Here is a 20,235-nt window from a genome sequence, read left to right on the forward strand (position 1 = left end):
TGCATGATGGAGCTTAGGCTTCTATGTGGGATTTTGCTCTGATAGGACATGTGACATCGGGACATAGATAGAATTAGAATACGACATTATTTATGATTTATTAAAGTATATATTTTGGAAAATTCAATTTTTATTCTTTGTAATTTTATTTGCTATTTGGATTAAGGACATGAATGTGAATTCTCTACTCACATGATTATTGGAATTGTCGTTTCAATTTTAAATATTTTTTTTATCCAATAAGATATTTCTTTTTATTATTATATATATATATGTTGGGGTAGAGGGTGTCACATTAAGTGGTATCAGAGCAGGTCGATCCAATCGACCGTGTGTGTTATGTGCTTATCATGACTTTGTTGTGTACTCTGACTGTGTCTTGTTTGTTGTGTACTATGATGATGTTTTGCTTTGATGATGATGATGTTCTTCTTCTGTTGATATTGTTGAGTTTGATATTGTTAAGTTATTTTGTAATTAGAGGAATGATAGTCATGATAGTGTTAGCTAATACCATTATGACCGCTCTTCTTCATTCTTATGATTGCTTATTTGTATGATACTTCTTACTTACGTAAGAAGTAGTGGTTGAGTGATATCGCTTGTGTTGCAAGCATATGTGCGAGTAGTGGTAGACGAGATATTGTGCTAATATTGTAGGAACTATTGAGGCCTTAGATTTGGGTAAGACATTGATTTTTTTTAGTGTATTAAGAGTTTACGATTGGTGGAATTTTTGAAAGCTATAGTTGTAGTGATTGAATCCAAGGATGATGTATGTTGAGAATTGGAGTTTTGGTATTCTTAAGGAGAGATTGAAGTGTTGATGATTTCTAGAGTTTGATGGTTGCATGTTGACCTTTTATGGTTTAGGTAGCATGTGAATTTTTTTTCTAAGCCTTTTTGTACTGAATATGTGAGTTGTTTTGGTTTATGTGGGACCCATCACTAGGTCCATGGCTAGGAGATTAGAAAAGGATAGGGAGCTAAAACCGTTAAACACATGCTTCTTATGGCTATTAATCATTCTCCTAAGCCTTGTTACAATTAAATTTATTATTCCTATTTTACCCTTATCTTTAATTTCCTATTTTACCCTTGTAATTTGGGTACCTTAGAAATAAGATTTATTTTACTTGTATTTCTTATTTTACCCTTGTATTTTGGGGTGTCTTAGTCATAGGATTTATTTTTACTTGTATTTCCCATTTTACCCTTGTATTATGGGGTGCCTTAGATTATAGGGTTTTATTTTACAGCTAGGGTATTTTATTAAGGTTGGAGACTAGGCCTAGACATGTTTTATGGTGGCATTGGATTTATTTTTTGTACTTGGCAAGGCTTATGCCCAAGTGGAGGGCACCTAGGTTGCATAGTCTTATCATGCGCCTAGATATAGCTTAACCAAACCCAAAGATTCCATCCTTGGTCACCAAGTAGTATCTAGGGTTAATTTAGGTTTCATTTGAAGTACATTTGGCTTGCATTACTTGGCCATGCACTCTCAAATGTAACCCTAAATGCATCCTCCCTTCTATAAATACTTTAGGCTAGCCTCCTTGTAAATACTTTGGAATTTATAATATTGAGTGAGTCTTTTGCCTTAATATTTTCCTTAGTCATTCTTGGCTAATATTTGGCCAAATCCTACCTATCTTCATCTTGAGAGAAATCCTAGAAGTGGCCTTCATCATCCATGGAGTGAGCCAAACCCTAGAGTGCCTTCTCAAGCCTTTCATCAAACACCGTCATCCTTCCTCCATTTTCGGTTACCACCACCATCCAAGGCTAGGCCTTTGAAAAACTAAGATCCGTGGAGTCTAGGAGTCCTCTCATTGATCATCCTTCTTCCATCAATGCTAGGAGGTCTTCCATCATGTGGTATCTAGAGCCAAAAGTTCTTCAAGGGTAACATCTAGTGTTTTTAAAAATCCGGTCATGTCATTTGTGTCTTTTTTCTTGTCACTAAAGTTGTGCTAAAGTGGGTCATCATCTTGCCATATTTTTATAATCCATTTTTCTTCTTTCATGTGTTGATTCATGCCATCTTCATCCTTGTGAATCATCTTGGTGTTTTAGGCTTCTTTGCTTAAGTTCTACCATTTTCTTTTTAAGTTTGAGTTGCTGAAAATTTTGGGCTGCATGTGAAACATTGATGATATGATATATTTTTCTTTTTAATCCATCCGTTTTTGTCATTAACTTGTCTCTTTTGAACCCACCTTGAAAGAATTTCAAGTATTCATGCTTAAACCTTGAAATGATCAAAAAAAATGACATGCATGCCACTTGTTTGATGAAATGGCCGTGAGTCTCTAGTGTGCTTTAGAGAGTCAATCATGCATGCTAATTAGTTTTAGCATGTTCTACATCACTTAAATATCATGTGTGATTAATTTCTTTGCACATACTTGCTTAAAAATTTTCGGCCATTATTTTGTATTCCCTTGTGCACTTGATATGCCTATATATTGTTTGATGATTTGAGCATGAGAGTGATTTTTATGTGCACATTTTACTGCTGGACATTTGCACATTAAAATTTTTAAAAATCACTCAAGTTGTTGTCTCATTAACCTATTACAAGATATTAAAAGGATACTCCTAAAATTTTTGCTAATCCATTTTTGGACACAAGTGTAAAACCCCAGCAAAGGGAGGACTTTAGTATAAATAAAAAAAAAAGAGAAAAGTGGCTGAACCTTTCACATCAAAATCAAGGCTTATTCAAGCATAAAAAAGAACAAAAGAATCAAAAACAAGGAAAAGGGAACCTTTGCTAGACTTGTTGACTTAGGGACAAAATTTTCCTACCTTAGCAATAGAGTTATTCTTGGACCTTTGAACAAAGATTGTATGGCTATATGAAACCTTTAATCAAACATATTAAGTGCATTATTCATTTTAGACCTATTTGATTGAATTCCATTTTAGTGTTATTCTAGGACTTAATCTTTTGAGTGCTTTCCTTTCTTTATTGTGCCTTAATTTTAGTTTTTGAGTCTTTCTTTTATTCTTAAGTTTGTCTCATCAATCTCCACTTGAGTTTAGCCTTTTTTTAATTGTGCCTTTTAAGTTTTTATTCCTTGGTCTCTTGTACTCTTGGTTTGGTTTCTTCTTGGCCTAGGTGAGGAAAGCTTCTAAACACCACACACTCTCTTGGTGGATTGAGTGGAGGGGTTGTCTGAATTGGTGTCCAAGGTGCTTTGGAGGATCACACAAAAACTAAGAGATAAAACACCAAGGAGAGGACTAACTTGGGTGTTCATTGTGAAGGGAAGCTAGTTGGAGACTTGAAGACCTAATTTTTTGTTAATTGTATCCTTTGTGCAAATTTCGGCCACTTGTATTTTGGCCTTTGTTTTCATTGATTTTGGTTTGTAATTGGCCTCTTTAAACCTAGTAGTTTTTAGGGTAATTCGAGTAGTGCTTATGGGAGTGGCTTGAATACCACCAAGGTCACTTCAAGCTCCCACCCTAGGGAACCTGACTAGCACATGCTTTAATTGCTTTCTTTGCATGTTTTATTGCTTTAGTAGTATAATTGCTTAGGTCCTTTTATCTTGTTGTTTCATTTTAGAAGGCTACAAGTTGCCTACTAGGGGCCGTGCACACACACACTCAATTATAGTGCAAAAAAAAATTTTGTAAGAAAAGTGTGAAAGGGCTTAGTGATTACTTGAAAAGGCTTGGTTTTAAAGTGATTCTTAGTAGTCCACCTCCTTTGATAGTTCAATTTGTACAGTTAAGCCTTTTTATACCAATCTTACACATTAAAAACTTTTGTGAAAATCTTTTATCACCCACTCTTTGTGAAAACTTTTTAGTGCCAACCTTTTTGAAACATATTTGTGAAAACCTTTTTCTTGATCAAAGATGAGTGATCACTCTAGTGTACATGGTCATAACTCTTGTAGTAGTAGACCTAGTGTTAGGGATGAGCTTAGGGAGTTGAAAGACTATTTGAGGAAAAAAGAAGAGGAAAATATAAAAAGAGAGGAAGAACTTAGAAAAATAGAGAAAGAGAATGTAAGGAATAATGAGGAAATAAGACAACTACTTGCAAGGTTGGTTGTGGGAGGGGAGGCTAATGGATCAAAACCTAGAGTTCCCCCACCTAAGTCCTCAAATGGCAAAGGGGTTAGAATACCTTTAAGTGTTCATGAGGAGGAAGGGCATCATACCCAACCTCCAAGTGATAGCTTTTATAGTAGTCATCACAATGATGATTACTATCAAAGACCCCAAAGACAACATAGGCATAGAAAGTCTTCCAATAAGGAACCCAACATCACTCTTCCTTCATTTCATGGCAAAGACAATGTTGAAACATATTTGGATTAGGAAATGAAAGTTGAACAACTTTTCTCTTTCCATGGAGTAAGCGAAGAAAGGAAGGTTTCTTTGGCAACCCTTAGCTTCCAAGGGCATGCCATGTATTGGTGGACCTCCTTAGAAAAAGAAAGAAGAATAAATCATGAGCCCCAAATCCAATATTGGAATGAGCTCCGTAGTGTCATGAGAAGAAGGCATATTCCTCCATACTATGACTGAGAATTTATGGATAAGCTTCAAAGATTAAAACAAGGGTCCTCTAGTGTGGAAGAATATAGGCAAACCATGGAGTTGCTAATGATGAGGGCTGGGATTAGGGAGGAAGAGAGGACCACCATCTCTAGATTTCAAAGTGGACTTAACCTTGAGATAAGAGACAAAGTTGAACTTTTTCCTTATAGAGATTTAAATGAACTTTTTCAACTTTGTTCAAGGGTGGAGCATCAACTCAAAAGAAAACCTTTTGGAAAAGACTCCACTCCCTCTTATTCTAAGAGTTTTAAGAAGGAGGGCAACTCTTCACAACCTTATCCCAAAGAATAAAAAGAAAAAGAAAAATAAAAATCGTCTCTTAAAGCATCTTCCAAAGAATCTAAGTCAAGTGAAATTAAGTTCTTCAAGTGTCTTGGAAGAGGACATATTGCTTCTCAATGTCCTACAAAGAAAACTATGGTTTTAAAAGCCCAAGATCACTATAGTAGCCTTAATGAAGCTACTTCATCTTCCTCTAGTATTGAAGATGAAGCCATAGATTCCGAGGAAGAAATCTCACCTTGTCAAGGAGACTTATTATTGGTTAGAAGGATCCTTAGCAATCAATCTAGTGAAATTGACCAATCTCAAAGAAAGAACTTATTTCACACAAGATGCAAAGTTTTAGAAAACACTTGTTCCCTCATTGTAGATAGTGGGTCTAGTTCAAATTGTTGTAGTACTAGATTGGTTGATAAGTTAGCCTTAACTACAAAACCTCATTCTAAACCTTACAAAATGCAATGGATCAATGAGAAAAGAGGTATTGTAGTTAACCAACAAGCAAGTATACCAATCTCCATTGGCAAATATAAAGAAGTTTTGCGTGACATAGTGCCATTGGAGGCTAGTCATGTCTTGCTTGGGAGGCCATGGAAATTTGACAAGAAAAAATTCCATGATGGTCTCACAAATAAAATAAGTTTCCAACACTTAGGTAAAAAGTTTGTGTGGTGTCCTATATCACCCTCTCAAGTGAATGAGGACCAACTCAAATTGAAAGCCAAGAAAGACGAAGAGGAAAAAAGCAAAAACAAAAATAAAAAGAAAAGAAAAGAGTCTTCCCTTTAGAGAGAAGGAAGAGCTAGGTTCAAGAAAACCTTAACCCTTGTGCCATCCTCATTCTTTTGGTGCCAAAGAAAGATGGCAATGGAGGATGAGCACCGATTATAAAAATCCATCATTAAATAAAGTATAGGCACCCAATCCCTAAGCTAGATGATTTGATGGATGAATTGCGTGGGGCCATTAAATTTTTCAAAATTTGCGTATGTGCATGGTTGGTGATTCCTTTTGGCTTCCCCAATGCCCCTAACACTTTCATTCATCTAATAAATCATGTACTTAAGGATTGCATAAGAAAGATTTAGTAGTTTATTTTCCTAATTGTGGTCTCACATCTTTTGAAGGGACTAATGGCATGGATGATTTTAAAGATTTGAGGTCAAATCCTTCTTAAGAAGGAAGGGATGATGGAGGACCATCCTTGGAGCTTTATGTGGGACCCATCACTAGGTCCATGGCTAGGAGATTGGAAGAGGATAGGGGAGCTAGCTAAAACCCTTAGAAACATGCTTCTTATGGCTATTAATCATTCTCTTAAGCCTTGTTAGCTTTAAATTTATTATTCCTATTTTACCCTTATCTTTAATTTCTTATTTTACCCTTGTATTTTGGGTACCTTAGAAATAGGATTTATTTTACTTGTATTTCCTATTTTACCCTTGTATTTTGGGGTGTCTTAGTCATAGAATTTATTACTTGTATTTCCCATTTTACCCTTGTATTATGGGGTGCCTTAGATTATAAGATTTTATGGCCTTTGAAGAACTAAGGTCCATGGAGTCTAGGAGTCCTCTCATTGATCATCCTTCGTCCATCAATGCTAGGAGGTCTTCCATCAATAGGTCCAACCAATAGAGTTATGGCTAGAAGATTACTCGAAGACTTGACTGCTTTAGAGCTTGGTCGGCCCAATGGGCTTGGTGGGCTCAGGGTACTCTTCACATGGGCTTTACATTGATCACCATGTTATTTTCTTTCTTGAGTAGTATAGGATTTACAATTCTTGATTTTGTATTTTGGACCACTTAGAATAGGATTTTGGGTCTTAGGCTTCATGGGCCTAGTTTTGGGCTTTATGGGCCTTTGGACTTTTGGTACCCAATATTGGGCTCATTTTGTGTCTTTTATTATTTCCTATTGATTATATTTGGTTGGCCATTATAATTAGGCCATTAGAGTAGGATAATAGGGAATTACATAAATAGGCAAGGATCATAGAATCTATATTGCATCTAGAAATAATTTGAGTTGTATTTGAGTCACATGTTTTGAGCCAAGGGTGGCTACACATGTGACTAACCAAATCAACTCCAAATTAAGTCCAAATGCAATTAAGATGCATATTGGACCAGTCACGTGCTGCTTACATGGGTTAGCCGTGATATTTGAATTCAAATTTCAGCGCCAAAGTGTGCACCCATTGGTTGGAACCAATTTTTCTTGATCCATGGACTATATATGCTTGTTCCCTTACACTTCGTATGCATTTTGAATCATTATAGAGAAATCTGAATAATTTTCTTCAGAATTTTCTCTCCTCATAGTCTTTCACGCCTAGATCATAGGTTCCTAGAAAATCTTATAGGTTTAGCTAATTTATGAGCAATCCATTGCTCCTTTGGCATTGGTGCTTCCATCTTCACTCAATTCCATAATTTATCTTCTCAATTCTGGACTTTGAAGTCCATATTTGCTTCAAGGAGAAGATCTAGTGGCTGGAGCAAAGCCAAAGGAAGAAAATCAATCTTCTTCACCTTATTTTACCATCATAGTGTAGAAAAATTTATTTCCTTGTAATTTTGTTTTTAAAGGTTTTTTTTAGTAATTCAGAGGGGTGCAACTAGTATTTGTGATATGTGTTTACTATACTTGTTTGGCCAATGAGTGAGTGGTGATTATTATTCAAGAGTGAATGTCCACTCCTTAGTAATCGTATCTCTCTCATAAGCTCATATATAACCCACCAAAGTCACATATTCCACACTCTAGTCACACTTTTGGCATGTTTGCTTCTACATCCTTTTTTCTACTAACACATCCCCATGACACCTTTTTCACCTTGTCATGTGGCAAACTCCCATTAACTATTCTATATCTAGGTTAAACGTCAAAAAACAAAGGGGAAATTTGAATTTGAATTTCAAATTTGAACTAGAGATAGTAAGCTTGGGTACAAGTTAACCTAACCTTTGTTACCCTTAACCATGGTTAGCTTAACTTGCACCACAAGCTACCAAACTCTTTATATACATATAACCCCCCTCCCCTTGGTTAAATAATTTTGAGCATTTATGAGAATTGAAATTTTCAATTTCTCTCTTCAAAGTCTCTAGTTCTTTCCTTAGAGAATTTCTCTCCTTAAGGTCTTTTATCAAGCAATTTTTCCTTATGGTAAGATGAAACTCTCTTACTTATTTGTCACTTGGAAGTGGCACATAAAACACCTTATTATCTATCCATTTTTTTGTTTTTTATTTGATGCCATGGATGAAAATTTGAGGAGTAAAGAAGCTAGATGAGGAGAAACATCCATCATCTTCTCAACTAGTTTCATCACACCCTACCTTGTAACATCAAACCATCCTTTACCAACATTCTATTGAAACAATTCAAGGAATAATCTTAACCTTCTCCATTAAAATTTTCCTTAATGAAATTTTACCATTATGTGAATTTTTGTTTCTTTGTACCCCTCATAAAGTTGATGTTGTAGGAGCTTCAATCTCTTCTTTCAAACAAGTGTCCATCCTCAAGGAGAAAATATCATAACTTAGAAAGCTTTTCAAAGCCTTGCCACCATACCTAATATCATCTTCCATTGTAGCAAATGTTGAAACTTACATTCCTTATAAAAGCTAAGTTTTGGGTGATACCAACAAGGGGAAAAAATAATGGTATAAGGATTTTGATAGTTTTCGATGTTGCATCACCTTTGGTTTTATGTTTGAATGCTTTAAATAGGATGCTCTAAATATTAAATACATTTATTCATCGTATAAGCTTTGATGTTCTTATATTAGTCTTGTTTATCTATATTTTTATATGATTTGTTATGCTTTAATTACATAATTTGTAACATACTTATGCTCTCATCATTAACACAATTAATGGTCTTATTCGTGCTTACTCTGATAGAAGTTCTTTGTTTATTTTCTCATATATTTCTTAATTATATCTAATAGTATTCTATATAGCACTAAGTTATTTTTTCCTTAATTTTTTTATACTTTAAATGTATTCCATATTAAACTATGTTTAAGTTTTATGGTATGATAAAAATATCTTTGAAAAGTTCGTGCCTTAAAAAATTTTGTTTGCATCATACATAAAGGGAGAATGTTAGAACAAGTGACAAATTAAGACCCCCAAAATTATGTTTAAAAATAAGTGTTTTTGAAGTAAAGAATAAGTTTGTGTTTATATATGAAACTTTATTTATAGTGGCAAAAATTAAGTTCTTAACAAACAAAATACATTTTCTATCAATGGACGACACCTCATTAAATTATTACATTTATTGTTCCTTTTATACTATTATCTATATTTATTTCTTGTTTTGAAAAGTGCAATAATATAAAGCACTTTGGGATCAACAATTGTGTTAAGGAAGATAAAGGTAGACAACTATTTGTGCATACATGCATAATTCTTTGGAAGCAGACATGTTTCTATGTAGGAAGAGTTTTATGGTCTTCTACCTTAGATGTCGGGGGTATTATGGTGGGAAACCTATAATGTAGGATGGAAGGTGACCATATACAGTTGTGACATCTTGACTGACTTTTGATACATGTGCCCATTGTGTGGGAGCCATGTATTGTGTTCTTATGCTTCTAGACTGCTTAGATATCAAGCACCTTGTGTGATGATAAATATTGGTACCACATGCTTATAGAATTAAAAGCACAAGTCTACATAAGTCCTTGAGAAATGGATGTGTATGATTTTGAGTTTGATGTGCTAAATGAAGTTCTTTGAGGTTGAGATATGAATGCTTGAGTGGATAGGAGTTGTGATTGTGTTAAGTGTTAGAATACTATCTATATGTCTTGTATATTCTTATACATGTGTGAGAAATATTCTTACTCCTCTTGTTTTTGTTGTTTCTTTCATGTTTGTGCTGAATTCCATTTGTAAGAGCTAATCATGTAGATGAGTTCAAACACGAGGGAGGCAAAACTTGGGCTTCAATTTTGCTTTGATTAGTGTGATAATGAGGCTAGTGAATAGTTATGTTTTATTTTTGTTTCTGAGAATCTATAGTTTTATTTAGCACGCTTAGACTTTTTTTCTTTGGAGAATTTGTAAACTTTGATTTATGCCCGTTTTAGCAAAGTTATTCTTGTTTCAAATTCTTTTAATATGATTAGAGTTTTATATAGTGGATTTTTACATGTGTGAATTGTTTTATCATGCATACAAAAAGTTTTATTCCTTTTGAAAGAACACTATTTTTCAATATTATTATATTAGAACATTTTAGGGTAGAAAGGTGTCATGAAGGTTACCTTCAAAAAACTTGCTCAAGGTAGAAGATATTTCGAACTTAAAGTTTTCATTCTCTTGAATGATTAATCTTTAAAAATATTATTGTATAGTATGTACTTCATTGTAAAATCATGTCTTATAAAAAAGATTATTTTCTCTGTTACTTATCTTCTCAATTAGCTTAAACTTTGTGTTATCTCTTAATTGCTTCAAGAGGCTTTAATGTAATGAATACATAAATTTTCGTGAAGCTTGGAGAGACTTTGTTTCTAAAAACTACTTAGGTAATTCCTTGAAGAGGTTTTGCCAAAAATGTCTTACAAAAAAATTTTGTTTTAACTTTGTGAAGTTAGTGAGACATGATTAGGTTGATCATCAAGTACTAGAGATAATCTAATTGGTGGAGACGAGTTGATATAAAAGTAGGTGTGCTCATTTATTTTTCCTTCTCTCTCTCTCTCCAATATCATGTTAAGTATCTTCATCTTATAACTATCATTTGTTGAAAAAGTTTAAAAAATAAAATATTTTTTAAGGACATAATTCAACATCTTTGCTTTTGTTTTTCTACGTTTCACATGTATGTTGTAACATCCCATTTTTTTAAAGTTAATAATAAATAATAAATTATTATAATAATTAGAGTAAAATATAAGGAATATTTTATTAATAAAGTAAAAAGGAGAGGTGAATTAAGGAGTTTTGGAATGGGCTTTGGCCTAACTCGGAGATTGATTAAAAAGAAGTAAAAAATAAGGGGGGAATTAGATTATCACTTGTTTTCTAAAAAAACCTAGAGCACTGATAGGAGGAAACCTAGAAGAGACCACTAGGAAAGGGGCAGATTAGTGGCCAGAGCATTAGGAGGCATGTTGATCCACAAGATTATCACTCTAGGTAAAGGGGAGTGAGATTATCACATTCATAGGAATATATGAGAGATAAGGATAGAAAGGTGATCTCTAAGCCTCTTAGATTGTTTGTTTGTTTGATTCATATTGATGCATATGAATTTAATTGAAAATTTGTTGCTACTCTATTTTACAAACCATAAATTTACTCTAATTAAATAAGTTTGGTGATGAGCCTATGTATTTCAAAGGTTTGGATATTACATGTATGAATTTGGGTATTTGGGGTTTAATTGGATAAACTTTGATGAATTAATGATTTAGTGATATTAATGGAGTATGATGTTTAATTTTTGGATGGTTATATGAATTATTAGATAATTTTATGATTTGATGCAAAATATAGAAGAAAAGGGTGAGAATCGTGTGCAAATCAATCAAACTCGATGTGATTTCATGGCTTTGGACTAATAAGCATAATTGTGCTTGAAGGAAGCACACCTATGCAAGAATGTGCATGAGGTACCATGGCTATGCTTAAGGAAGCACGTCCGTGCATGACGAAATTGAGGGAACCACAACTATGCTTAATAAACCACAGCCGCACATGCTTGATTTTAGTGAAACACACTTGGGTTTATTTTGTGCATGCCCATGCATCCTTTTAAAATTAGATTTATCTTTTTATGTCTTCATAAAAGTTGTAGCCTTGGATTTTCTCTTTCCAATGGCACTATAATTACTAAAAAAGAAGTTCTAGAACTCAAGTTGGGATCAAATTTGTGAGCAAAGGTCAAACTATCAAAATTATGTTAAAATACTATAGTTTTGTAATTTTTAAAATACTAGATGGTAAAGTCAACTTTTGGTGTCAACATAGAAGTTGTAGATAATGATCTTAGCTATCTAATAAAATTAAGATCAAATTGATAACATAGATACATCTCTAGATAATGTATTTAGACCACACGACCTCATAAAAGCTTAAGATAAAAGAAAGATTTTGTGAGTTGTAATAGTGAGTTATTTTATTCTTTAAGTGCTTAGTCTTGAAACTTTGTGCCTGTAAGTGATATGAAATGTGGATTTTTAACTTGAGAATGATGTGTACAATGCTTGAGATATTGATGAATAATGTTATAATGCTATAATATGTGATGAATGAATAGTATGAGTAATGATGATATATATTGTCATGTTGTGTGATGATGTATAGTGATAATATCATGCATGAAATGAATGATGATGAGATATAATATTGAGATATGATGATACATGTTGTGTGATGATGTATAGTGATAATATCACTTGAGGTAGACTGACAAATGAGGAAGTGAGTTATTGCATATTGTGTGATTGTAATATGATTGTTGAGTCCATGTATTCATGTTTTGTTTGCTGGATAATGCAAGTATATATAGGTGGGATATCATAGGTTATCTACCTATGCCTCGAGAAATGCTATGGTGGGAAAATCTTTACGAGAATGGGATCTCTATTGATAGGTGGTCCCATTCCATGACTCCTAGGCTATTTTGTATTGATGATGATGAGGGGGAGATTTGTACCACATGCATGTAGAGTTAGGAGCATACATTGCACGATTCCTATTTTATTATTGAGTAAATTATATGACTTATTGGTTGTGGGTGTTGGATGAATGTATGGCAATGATTATTGTAGATGTATGGATGGAGGTTTATATGAATATGAGATGTTTTGATATTATAGATGTGTGTGTCTATCATTATGCCTTATATATTCTATGTATGGATGAGATATATCCTTACTCTTTACGTTTGTGTATTATTTGTGTTTGGGTTGATCATGACTTGTAGGAATAGATCAAGTATAAGAAGAGGTATTTGATAAAGGAAAGGCTTAGAGCTTTATTTATTTGGAGATTTTTGTTCTGATTAGTGTGACATCAAGGCAAAGATTTATAGTTTTAGATTTTAATTGAAATTAGTCAAGTTTAATTTAATCATGTTTCATGTTGGAGTTTTTTTCAAATGGGTGGTTTTAAAATTTATATTAATTTTACACATTATTTAGTTGTGTCTCTTTTATTCAATAAAGTTGAAAAGATTTGTAAACCCTTTTACCGAGAAGTGATGTATATGAATCGTATATTATAAATGCTTGAGGTTTTAACATTTATTACAAATTAAATTCTTTAGTTAATTATTTGGGTAAAGGGTGTCACATATGTACCTTCATGCATCATATTTTCAAGTAATTTTTGTAAGATGTTTTATTTGCACTTTCGTTGATAAATTTATAACCTAAGGTTATTCCCTTATGGTTACTTCATGATATATTTATTCACAATCAAGAACCTACAAAGCTATACATTAAAAGCAAGTCAACCATCAACATAAATAGTGCATAAGAAAATATATGAAAATTGAAGCATATAAAAATTGACAAAAACTTTGTCAACTAAAAAATGGAAAATGGGGCATTTTCTCAACACCATGCCTCCACCAAGTAACAAGAAGTAAACATTATGATGAAGGCTTTATTAAAGTTAAATTTTGAGTTTATTATTAAATTTAAATTTTGAGTTTAATTTTAGCAAGTAAGGAATGTCAAGTATTCATTTCTTAGCCTTAGAGAGAATGTTAGATAGGGATCCAAAAATTTGCAATATAATCTCACCCATAATTTAAAAAATTGTAGTCAAACATTTAGTTTATATAGTAATTACTATTTTTTTAGGGATTCCTAATTAATTGTAGGATTTGTTAATAGTTTGGTTCCATTTTAGATTTTTCTCTACCTATTTATGTATTGCTCAATCATTTGAATAAAATATAAAGAATGGTTTCTTCCTTTTATGATCATTTTTTTTTTATCATTTATGATCAAAAACATAAAAAGGCATTATTATTTATGTTTTACTCAAATAATTAAGTAATTAATATTTTTTTTGAAAATAACTAGATAACATTGAGAATCTATAAAAAAATCGATAATTGGAAATAAAATAATTAATTAGGAATCCCTACAAAATTGTAATTTTGATTAAAAAAAATTTGCAATAAAAAACGATTAGCTATAATCCCATAATTTATAAGATATGATGAAATCCCATATTTGATATAGTTTTTACTATGTTATTTAAACACTTAGATTTTCTAACCCGTCTATTTTTCTCATCTTGTTAACCTAAGTATTTAAGAAAGAATATTTATGTATAAAACACATTCAAAATCTTAAGAGTTTTAATTGTTAATACCTTATTAGCAATTGGACCTTGGGCAAGGTAAGGTTTTTCATTACGTAAATGATGAAAACCATAAGCTACTTGGGCATCCATTCCTGTAAAATGAAAAAAAAAAACTATAATTATGTCAACAAAAACAAGTTAAAGATTCATAAATCAATAAAGAAGCCAAGAATTCAAAAGAATGGTAAACATTTTGACATTTTTGTTTATAAAAATAATTTTCATCTATTACTCACCAAATTAATTTTTATGAATAGTTATTAGTACATTCATTTGGATAAAGTTCTTTGCATAAAAGAATATGAAATTGATGTTTAAAAATATGTCATTTGTTCATCTATACTATGTTTATTGATGTTTAAAAATATGTCATTTGTTCATCTATACTATGTTTTTGTATCGTATTGCCTTACTGCATTGTAGAAAAATGTACTTTAGTGGTAGAATATTTAGGTGCAAAGTCATTTACCTAAATATAATTTATCTTTATTAGAATTCAATTAGTAAAAATTATATATTAGGGATAGACTTGCTAGTACAAATATTTCTCTCTACAAAATCATTCATATAACACAATCACAAAGATAAATCAAGTGTGATTTAAAGGGCTTTTTCCTTTATGCTTATATATATATATATATATATATATATATATGCATGTTATATTTAGATAGGATCTTATAATTTTTATTACTATCTCCAGTCTCACTACCATATTGTAAACTCATTCTTATGACCTAATTACAAATACCACTTTTAGTTTTTCTCTTATCTTTCTCCAAATTCTAAAAGAACCACATCGCTCTATTTTTATACCTAAGGTTTTATATGCAAATAAAGAAGGGAGTGAAAACAAATGCATTAATAAGAACTAGGGATCAAAGTGGATGTGGTATAATCATGGCACAAGGTAAGTATATAAGGAATAAGGAAGGATGAGAACAAAACATGAAAAATGACTAAGAAATAACTATTGGTGAAGATGAACTACCATCAAACCAAAAGAGAATGATAATCCATTGGGGACATCCTTTTCGATATACAATGGTCACACTGATATTTGGACCTAGTGGTTCATGGGAGACATATATAGTAAAATCAATTTTCATTTTAAGAATGCAAAAATTAAAAACTTGAAACTATGAGATTATACAAGATGATGAAACCTATGAAAGGCTACACTCGAAAGAGCTTAAGGAGAATTAATAGATCAGGCATATTTAGTATTTGGGATTTTGTGAGCCATGCAATTTGTTGCGCTTTGGAATTTTTCATTCAATTTTGTATTTTAGGCTATTGTTTGAACCTTTATATGTGTAATTTTTTATACTATTATGCTTGCTGGAGCTTATTGTTCCTGGTTGGAGGAGATTTATTCTAGTTATTTAGTTAGTCACTTTAGTATGGGCTATAATGGATTTTATAAATAGGTCAAATGCTAATATTTTCAGCAATCTTGAATCATTTTGGAATGCAACTTTCAACTTTATGAAAGAAATTTCTTTTTAGATTCTTAAGAACTAATTTTGATTCTTATTCTTGAATTTCCTAATTCAAAGAAAAAAAATCTTGCTCAACTTATAAATCTTTAGGGTTGCGGCATTGTTCTTATATTTCTTACCTTAATCCATTTTTCCTTTTTAATTCTTGTATTTTCCTAAAACATTCCTAAAAGATATTCCTTTGTGAGATCCTTGAATTTTGATTTGTATGGAGCTCATATCATTTCGTATTTAGATCCAATTTCAACATCAAATTTGTGTCTTGATGTTGTTCACTTGATTCATAATTATTGTGCCTAAATTTTTATTTGGGTCTATGTTCTTGATTTTTCCTATTCTGAATCTAAATTGTACATCTTGATTTAGTGTTTTTAATTGGTGCCTCAATTAAGATCAAGTGGTGCGGATTGTAGTTCTACGTGCAAATCCATTTTGGGAATTAAGTTTTGTCGACTATAATCAAAAGAGTTTGAGTTGCTCATTACCATGTCTTTCCTAGTCATGTGTTTCCTGTCTTATCTACTTTGACATTCTACTTTGAGTTACCTTTCTTTTTTTTTTAGTTTTTATTACTTGTCTTTAAAATTGCTCGATTTTTTCTTTGAATTTTCTCCTTATTAGCTTTTAGAGTTGAACTAAGATTTGTTACGTCTTTCATTTTGAATACAAATTCAATTTTTGATAGAAAATACTTTTTAAGAGCTAAAGAGGAGTTTGAGTGGAAAATGATAAGAGTGGACATTATAGAAAAAAGTCTCAAAAGTGAAAAAAAAAATGATTGAATCTTGAGTCTAAACACTTAGAAAGTGTTGAGGTCCAAATAAATTTTGGTTATTTACACTAGCCTTTTTGCACAAAAATGTATTTTTCCATTTTATTATGTAAGTGAGAGAGGTTATTGGAAAGGTGAAGGAAAGTGGACATAGAAGAGGGAAACATGGAGGAAATAGGGAGGGAAAAAATATCAAAGAGAATAAAATTGTGGGAGTGAAGCTTAAAATACCAAATTTGAAAAGGAAAAGTGATTCTGAGGAAGAATTGGAGTGGGAAATACATGTTAGTCAAATTTTCTTATCTCAAAACTACTTTGAAGGTAAATAGTTGAAACTTGTAGCTCTTGAATTAATTGATTACGCTCTTGTTTGTTGAGGTCAAAAGTGGAAGGAGAAAGTTAGATATAGAGAATCGTTGATGGACAATTGGGAGGAGATGAAAAGAATTATAAGGAGACAATATGTTCATCCTATTATCATAGAGATTCACAACAAGTTGCAGCATCTTTCTCAAGGATCAAAGATAGTAGATAAGTTCCATAAAGAAATGGAGAGTCATGATTAAAGCCAACAAAATGGAGAGATAACTTGACATGAAGCATTCATGCAAAATGACCTATCACCATGATTCCTCCAGTGATAAGGACAAATGCAAGAAGGAAGGATATCCCTTAACTAAGCAACAAGGTTCAAAGTCTCCAATTGGTAAACAAGTTCCTAACCTTAAAGTTCCTTCTATGTCTAGTAGTCATTCAATTAAATGTTTTAAATGCTTAGGTAACTACCATATTGCATTACATTGTTCCAATAAGAAAACCATGGCCATGATGGACAATGGAGTTGTCACCAGTTATGTTTAACTAGCTCATCTAATACCTCTAGTGATATTAAAATGGATAATAAGATTTCTTTTGTACATGAAAGTCATCGGATAAAACAACGTCTATTTTCACATGAGGAAACAATTAAGGATAAAAAAAAAGTTGATAATGAAAATAAAATATTAGAGAAAAGTGTTGAAATAAAATAAGATAAAAGAGAAAATTGTGATAAAAAAAATTGAGAAAAGGAGTTGGAAGAAGAATGAAGTGCAAAAAAAAAAAAAGATGAAGGTAAAGAAAATTATGAATTTTCTTGTGATCATTTTAACTATTGTGCAAATAGGGGGCTTTTACACACACATGTTTCCACATTAGTAAGATATTGTCCACTTTGAGCCTAAATCCTTATGGTGTTGCTTTGGGTCATCACCCAAAAAGCCTTTTACAAATAGACTATCTATCTATTTATAAACACATGTCAATCCTTGTTTTGAACAATGTATGACTTTGATTGTTCCCAACACTAACCTTTCATTTGATTATGTTAACTTTTTTGTGAAGGAATTTGAATGAGAGTTTCTTAAGAGGGAATTTCAAGCTTGACATTTTAATTATGTGATTAAATGTGATCAAATTGGAGATGAGCTCTTAAAGGAAGAATGCACAACTCTAATTCCTTCTTCTAAATTAAATTAAAAAATTTATTTTTGAATTCAATTGTGAATCTAACTATGGAACTTCATTTGTTTTGACGTCTAAGACATAATTGAATATCAAGGATCGATGGGAAAAACAGTTTCAAGAAGTGGAAACACATCAGGACCAATGCAACCATAGAGAGAAGAAAATTTTGGGTTATACCATCTTTAAAGCTTTTGATTTAATTGATGTGTATCATATGTTAATCCAAAATGCTTGTGAATTTCACATCCCTTTGGGTTTGAATTATATTGTTTTGGGTGATGGTGTCAAGTCCTTGAGATTTGAGATTAGTGAACATCATTTAGACTTGTATAATCATTATGAGACATTTTCCATGTGTTGTTACTTTTTCAAAAAGTGAGCATGATGAATTCTTTAACAAGGGAAATTGTGTGAAAATATGTCATTTTAGGTGCCTAAATTTGCACTGCATGATTTGTTAATTAGAAGAATACATGGTGAAAGTTTAATTAGTCATGGACATTTATGTGAGAATCACCTAAGGCATTATATGCTAAAATTTAGTGATAGAAAGAATGGACATAAAAAGGATAAATTTAAATTTTTAGTTCATAGTTTTGTATACTTGATTTTGATTCTCACTAGATTGATTTATGCTAAAGTACCCAAGATCCAAGAGAGGGGAGCATTTTCATTTAATATTATTTGGTGGTTTCCTTCTGCTTGTATTTGATATGAAAAGATGGATATGCAAGCACATAAATAAAAAGAGGCTTTTTTTCCTTCCAAGGAATTCTAGTCTCATTAGATGTAGGACTTTCTTAATGTTATTTCTACTAAATTTTGATGCATTCTCTTTTATTGAAACACGTAATAAAGTGTCAAATTCAAGGATGCATTTCACACAAGAAGAAGAGAATAGTGGAGTCTATCAAAGGCTGAACTTGGAAAAGTTTGAGGAGAATTAATAGATATATATTGTATTTGGAATTTTATTAGCCATGCCATTTGTTTGGCTTTGGAATTTTTTAAAATTTTTGTTCTTTAGGCCTTTGTTCGATCTTTTTTTATGTATGTATATATTTTTACTAGTATACTTGTTGGACCTTATTAGGCTTGGTTAGAATAGATTTATTCTTTTTATTTACTAGGACCTTTAGTATAGGAAACAATGGATTTTAGGTCTTGTATAACTAGTCCAAATGCTAATATTATAAATAGTTTTAACTCATTTTGAAATAAAGGTTTAAGTTTTCTAACAGAAATATCTCTCTATGTTCTTAAGAATTACTTTTGATTTTTATCCTTAAATTTTCAAATACAAAACAAAAAAGTTACATCCCTAATTTTCTACTAATATAATAGTTTAATTATTATTTATTTTTATATTTATTGGGTTTATTTTCTTATAATTGTTTTAATTAATTAAATGGGTCTTATAGAATATTTTAGAGGTTTTTAATAATTATGAGTATTTTAATTAAATAATAAATATTTATGAAAATTATTTTGTGTAATATTTATTAGAAAACTATGTATTCTTATGATATTTTGTTATAATAAGTATTTGAAAAAAAATTATGTGTTTTATTGTAATTATTTATAATAAGGGAAGGTAAATTATTTTGATAATCATGGTTCACATTTTTTACTAAAGGGTTAAAGGGGGGTTAGGTTTAAATAAATAAATAAAATAAAATAAAATAAAAAAAGCTGATCAGTTTTACATTTTACATTTTCTCACATATGCACGCGTTTACGCTTCAGAGCTTGGAGAACCGGAAGGAGGAGGAAATCACACCAAACTTAACCATTCATCTTTTTTGCTCAACAAGGTAAGGGGAAGTGAGAAACCTCGCTCTGGGTGTGAGAATGTATGTTGGGTAGTGGGATTGGCCTCAATCCTGTGTTTGTTGTATGTTCATGTATGAGGGCTTTTCTCCAATTGTGTCTGTTTCATCTATTGTTCTTCTTATATGTAACTAATTGTATGAATTGCTTGAATGAATGATTAATTTCAGTTTTAGAATTGTAATTGTATGATTTGAGATTTCTGTGAGTTCCTTCGGGAAACCCTATGAGAAACAAACAAATTTCTTATGTTTTCTGTTTTATCTTCTGAGTTTTCTGTTGTGTTCCTTGATGTTTGTTGAGTGTAAGTATGTGTTTAACTTTGAAAATAAATAAGTTTTGGTATGAATTAGAGTGTTTTGTGGGTTCTTATGGGAATCCTATGAGAAACAAGCAAATTTC

At 31.6% G+C, this 20,235-nt stretch overlaps 1 protein-coding gene across 2 annotated transcripts in view; it reads right to left on the reverse strand.

Moving 5' to 3' along the window:
- Positions 1 to 20,235, reverse strand: part of LOC109788862 (diacylglycerol kinase 4-like) — a 69,767-nt gene that overhangs the window by 38,599 nt on the left and 10,933 nt on the right. For both annotated transcript variants that reach the window (XR_014434610.1, XM_020347700.3), the window contains exon 7: positions 14,233 to 14,315. Coding sequence is in view for 1 of the 2 variants with exons in the window: in XM_020347700.3 (XP_020203289.1) it covers positions 14,233 to 14,315 (83 nt within the window). In the remaining variant the exon portion in view is untranslated. The remainder of the gene's footprint in view (positions 1 to 14,232; positions 14,316 to 20,235) is intronic.

This window comes from Cajanus cajan, chromosome 6 (genome assembly GCF_000230855.2).
Source record: "Cajanus cajan strain Asha chromosome 6, NIPB_CcT2T_4, whole genome shotgun sequence".
NCBI lineage: Eukaryota > Viridiplantae > Streptophyta > Magnoliopsida > Fabales > Fabaceae > Cajanus > Cajanus cajan.